Below are 6056 nucleotides of genomic sequence, written 5' to 3'. Positions count from 1 at the left end.
GCTGAACCTCCATGAGAACCAAATCCAGATCATCAAAGTGAACAGCTTCAAGCACTTGAGGCACCTGGAAATCTTACAGTTGAGTAGGAACCATATTAGAACCATTGAAATCGGAGCCTTCAATGGTCTGGCGAACCTCAACACTCTGGAACTCTTTGACAATCGTCTTACTACCATCCCGAATGGAGCTTTTGTATATTTGTCTAAACTGAAGGAGCTCTGGTTGCGAAATAACCCCATCGAAAGCATTCCTTCTTATGCTTTTAACAGAATCCCTTCTTTGCGCCGATTAGACTTAGGGGAATTGAAAAGGCTTTCATACATCTCAGAAGGTGCCTTTGAAGGTCTGTCCAACTTGAGGTATTTGAACCTTGCCATGTGCAACCTCCGGGAAATCCCTAACCTCACACCGCTCATAAAACTAGATGAGTTAGATCTTTCTGGGAATCATTTGTCTGCCATCAGACCTGGTTCTTTCCAGGGGTTGATGCACCTTCAAAAACTGTGGATGATACAGTCCCAGATTCAAGTGATTGAGCGGAATGCCTTTGATAACCTTCAGTCACTAGTGGAGATCAACCTGGCACACAACAATCTAACATTACTGCCTCATGACCTCTTCACGCCCTTGCATCATCTAGAGAGGATACACTTACATCACAACCCTTGGAACTGTAACTGTGACATACTGTGGCTCAGCTGGTGGATAAAGGACATGGCCCCCTCCAACACAGCTTGCTGTGCTCGGTGTAACACCCCTCCTACTCTGAAAGGGAGGTACATAGGGGAGCTCGACCAGAACTACTTCACATGCTACGCCCCGGTGATTGTGGAGCCTCCCGCAGACCTCAATGTCACGGAAGGCATGGCAGCCGAGCTCAAGTGTCGGGCCTCCACGTCCCTGACCTCCGTATCTTGGATTACTCCCAACGGAACAGTCATGACCCACGGGGCGTACAAGGTGCGGATAGCTGTGCTCAGTGATGGCACGTTAAACTTCACGAACGTCACCGTGCAGGATACAGGTATGTACACATGTATGGTGAGTAATTCTGTTGGAAATACCACCGCTTCCGCTACGCTGAACGTTACGGCAGCCACCACTACTCCCTTCTCGTACTTCTCAACCGTCACAGTAGAGACGATGGAACCTTCTCAGGATGAGGCGCGGACCACCGACAACAACGTGGGCCCTACTCCAGTGATCGACTGGGAGACCACCAACGTGACCACCTCTCTCACGCCCCAGAGCACAAGGTCGACCGAGAAAACGTTCACCATCCCAGTGACTGACCTGAACAGTGGGATCCCGGGGATCGACGAGGTCATGAAGACGACCAAAATCATCATTGGGTGTTTCGTGGCCATCACACTCATGGCCGCAGTGATGCTGGTCATCTTCTACAAGATGAGGAAGCAGCACCATCGGCAAAACCACCACGCGCCAACGAGGACTGTTGAGATCATTAACGTGGATGATGAGATCACAGGGGACACGCCCATGGAGAGCCACCTGCCCATGCCTGCCATTGAGCATGAGCACCTGAATCACTACAACTCCTACAAATCCCCCTTCAACCACACAACGACAGTTAACACAATCAATTCAATACACAGTTCAGTGCATGAACCGTTATTGATCCGAATGAACTCTAAAGACAATGTACAAGAGACCCAAATCTAAACCATTGACAGCGTTACAGAAAACAAACAGTTGAAAAAACAAAGACAGTTTATTAAAAATGACACACATGACTGGGCTAAATCTACTGTTTCAAAAAAGTGTCTTTACAAAAAAAAAACAAAAAAGAAAAGAAATTTATTTATTAAAAATTCTATTGTGATCTAAAGCAGACAAAATGATGTGTATTCCTCAGAACCTGTTTTTGCTGCACTTCTTTACTATTTCCCCACATCTCGTCCCTCCCTCCCCTGATTGCCATATTTTTCATAGGAGATCTCAATTCCTTAAAGAACTGGTCTAGGAAATTTTGTAAGAATTCTGTTACACTCTGAGATTTTTATGGTGAATTCTAGTGGTGAGATCCAGTCTATTTTGTCTCTCTCTTTTCTTTTTTCTTTTTCCCTCATGCCCTTATGAAATAGTCCAATGGGGAATGCAATATTAGAAATAGATTTTTAAGAGAGAATGAGGAAAAAAAAAACGCAAGATCTTATATTTTTCATGTAATGATCTGTTCTGTATTTATGAGGAGGACCATTCTATGGAGAAGGAAAAAAAAAAAAAAGTAAGCAAACCACAGATTAATTTACATATGAGCATCTATAAAACCCATGACTTTTAAACAACTCTAGAACCAGAATTTGTAGTTCAAAGCTAAAACTAAGATTATAAATAAAATATTGTTGGTTTTTCTGTACCTGGACACAACTCATTTGTAGTATGGTTCAAATGTGAGAAACTTGAAGATAATTAGATTTGCTCCAATTAAAGAAAGAAAATATTGCAGTATTCGTTAATCACACATCAGTCTTTCCAGGGTCCTATTTGACGACTAGACTTGTAGTCGCCAATCTATATTCAAGGAGTCTGTGGTATTTTTTTCCCCCTTCTTCCTAGGGTACCATTTGTACAATGCTCAGGTTCCAAAATAATGATTTTGTGAGGTAAATTAAATTCCACTTGGAAGAAAGTTTCGGTATACTTTATTAACTGTTTCCTGAGTAAAATTCCATCCGCTATATGACATATAACCATGAAATGTGAAAGTATTCTAAATTATCTAGAGTTGAAAAAACAAGGTTAGTGTTGAGCATTAGCTAATTCAGTTCAATTTGACAGTAATTATTGAAGACCTACTGTGTGGTGAACATCGAAACACTGATGTTTATATTGGGGGTATACAATTGACGAGGCCTGGTTTCTGAACTATTGGGTCATCAGAAAAGTCATGACGCATTTTTTGCATAGAGAAACACAGAAAAATATGTCAAGACTTTTCCAACGACTCACTCAGTTCGTTCTCAATCTGCATGAAAAATGGTTAAAGATACAAACTCAGTTATTACTGGAGGTCGACTTTTGTTTTACCAAGGGAATGGCTGTGAACCAGAACCCTGAAATTTCAACATGGCAGTTTTCTGTTATTACAAAACCTCCTGGATTTATGTTTATTCTTTGTCCACTCTTCTTTCACATGAAGACCTCAGCGCTGTAAGGAAGCGTGGCTATGGATTTGCTCAGAGGGATGGACGCCTTCTGGGCAATAGCAATGTTAACGCAGAGACAAGTCACTAGGGTTCTTTTAAGGAACTAGGGAAATATTATGTGAGGAACATAACACTAGCTTCCAAGTGAAAAGGGAGTTTGCTGGTTGCTGCACTCAGCCCTCTCCTGATCTTAGTATGAGTGCCACTCCTGTCTCGATCTCTGTGAAGCGGAGTGGATAACTACACAGTACTGGCCTTGAAACCTGCCCCCCTGAGGTGAGGACACCAGGACTGACCAAGCTGAAGGAAGGAAGCCAACTCCTAATGGATGAGCAGCTTGGATACTCACACCGCATTCTTCAGGCCGGACCTCACACCAGGGCTTCGCGGCCAGGTGTGAAAAAACCAATCATTACTAGCAAAGTAGGTCAGAGAAATGGGAGGAAAGGATACCAAAAGAAGGAGAGCACACCAGCCCTGCTTCTGTTTTCATCACTAATTCACTGGCCTTTTGCTTCCGTGTCTCTTTTTGTTAGGAACACATTTACCCAGACTCTGGAAAAGACCCAGGGAAAGGGAAAAACACCCTGACTGGTAGGTGTCGAGTTCTCCCATGTGGAATTTCATCTGTTCCCAAGCTGCAGATAAACACACACACACACACACACACACACACACACACACACACACACGATACCAAGAACTACCTGTTAATAACTATGAGGAGCCAGGGAGTGGCATGATGGTTAGGGCATTGCACTCCCACATGGCTGATGGCAGACCTGGAGGCTTGCTTTCTCAATCTCTCTCTCTCTGTCTCTCTGGTGAGCACACTTGCCTTATAGCAAATTTAAAAATAATAAATTAAATTAAATAAATAATTCTACAAAAAAGAAAAAAAAAAAAAGAAATAGCTACAATGGCAAGTAAGGGCAAGTACAAAAAAGCAGGTTATAAACCAGGAGGGAGAAGGAGTCTGCTTTAGCTCCGTTGTTGTCAGCACACTGTCTTGGGTGACTCAGAACTCCCTTCATTTTATACCTCTGAGGCTCTTCCCAGTAGGCAGTTGCCCTTGGCTGTGAGGGTGAACAGTACAGACTCTACTGGCTAGGACAAAAGGTGACCTTCCTCACAAATGTTACCTATGATTTAAAGCATATGGTTTGGTCTAAGTGGCCTAATGGCCTAATGGTCCAATTTGATCTAATTGTCCCAATAAATACATGTTAGGGAAAAAATGTCAGTGGAAGATTTAAATAAGCCAAACATGACTTCAACAATAAATTTCGAAATTCTCAACAAAAGATCCTCATTGCAGGCTATGGGAATGAAGGCAGGAGGTAGAAATACATTATTCAAAGGACACTGAAATGAATTCCAGATGTTTTCTGAGGAACAGGGTCTGTGTCTGCCCCACATAACATACTTGGCTCTCAGGCCAGCCATACAGTAGCTGCACTGATGTGTTAGAGACTGGGCCAGCAGGTGGCATGGTGGTTAAGGCAGCTGGGTCCCACATGGCTGGCTGGGCAGTTCGAGCCTGGGACACGACATGCATGCACAAAGTCCCAAGAGGAGAGTGGAGAAGAGAGAAGATAGCATGGGCCCCTCCTCTGGGGGTAATCTCTCCCTTTCCCTCCTCTCTTCCTTCTCACACTGGTGAGCGTATACACCCTACAGCAAAACTAAAGGAAAAGAAATCAGACGCTGTGGACTTCCTTGCTTTAGCAGAAAGCCCAAGGACTTGTTTAAATATCTGAGAGTTCCTGCAGAAAAGCGTCATTCTAGGTCTAGTACTCCTTCTGTTCTATCCAAAGCAACCGGTGGCAGTAATCCGAAAAATGCGCACCCAAAATATGCCATTTGCAATTAACCAAGCTAAGGCAACTACTGGATGATAATTTCAGTGTGTGTGTGTGCATGCATGTGTGTTTCCTACTACAGGTATGCATTTTGCTTTGGGGAAACATTAAAGATGCTTTAGAAAGAAGATTCTTCAGCCAGTATCTATTTTTACTCAGAACTCTCACTCTTTCACGCCTGCCCGTGCCCTCGGCCTCTTAAACACCTCTGAATACGTGCGAGTGCATTTGCACTGGCAGAGTACTGACAGGATTCGGTGCAGCTCACACACCAAGGCCTGCTAGAGCGTTAATGTCTTCCTCCTAGGTTCCAGATATTTTGGAATCAAATATCATCTTTTCCAAAGATTGAAACAGGTCTTTTGAATATGGAACAGTGATGAATATTTTCTTGAGAAAGAAAATGTTGCTAGTCCATGGTTGCTTTTAGGCCTTATAGTCAAAGAGGTAAAATGAGTATATTCTTGGGGACCTGTATAGTATGAAATTCTGAATATAAATGTGGTAGGAAAAAACTTAACAATGAAAGGGTTATTTACATGGGGAAAAGAGGAAGAAGGCATTATTAGGACATGACTTACCGCCACATAAAAAATAAAGTGAGTGGCTCCAGAGTAGCCAACATTTCCAAAGTAGAAAAAGAAAAAAAATAATCGGTTAATTCCAAAGTAAAAAACAAAAGCTAAGACAAAACAAAAATCCTCAGTCTTTTATCCTTCAAATATTTAGACAGAGGAGTGTTTACGAAAGACAGTGCGGCAATGTTGAAACTTTATAATTTTCAAACGTGTTTGACACTTTCAGCTCACGAGTTTAATGAGGATCTTGAAACTAATATTAGTACATAGCAAATACATAACGTGAATGGCTGGGAAAGGTCGTATTCTAGTAAGCCCTTTGTCTGTTTCTCATAAAATACATGAGCACAGAGTCAAATCCTATAAAAACAAAAAACTACCCTCCCAACTCCGTATGCATCATTATATTTGATTGCAATGCAGTCTCTGCGCAACTACTTCTGAT

The 6056-nt window shown here is 42.5% G+C and overlaps 1 protein-coding gene across 1 annotated transcript in view; it reads left to right on the top strand.

Moving 5' to 3' along the window:
• Positions 1 to 2873, top strand: part of LOC102476466 (leucine-rich repeat-containing protein 4C) — a 652120-nt gene extending 649247 nt beyond the window's left edge. Inside the window, exon 6 of the mRNA XM_014583152.1 lies at positions 2 to 2873. Within this exon, the coding sequence (XP_014438638.1) occupies positions 2 to 1684 (1683 nt within the window). The 3' untranslated portion in view covers positions 1685 to 2873. The remainder of the gene's footprint in view (position 1) is intronic.
• The last annotated feature ends 3183 nt before the right edge of the window (positions 2874 to 6056 follow it).

The sequence above is a fragment of the Tupaia chinensis genome, unplaced genomic scaffold (genome assembly GCF_000334495.1).
Source record: "Tupaia chinensis unplaced genomic scaffold, TupChi_1.0 Scaffold144099_1, whole genome shotgun sequence".
Lineage (NCBI taxonomy): Eukaryota > Metazoa > Chordata > Mammalia > Scandentia > Tupaiidae > Tupaia > Tupaia belangeri.
This window is presented reverse-complemented; position numbering and strand designations above follow the sequence as displayed.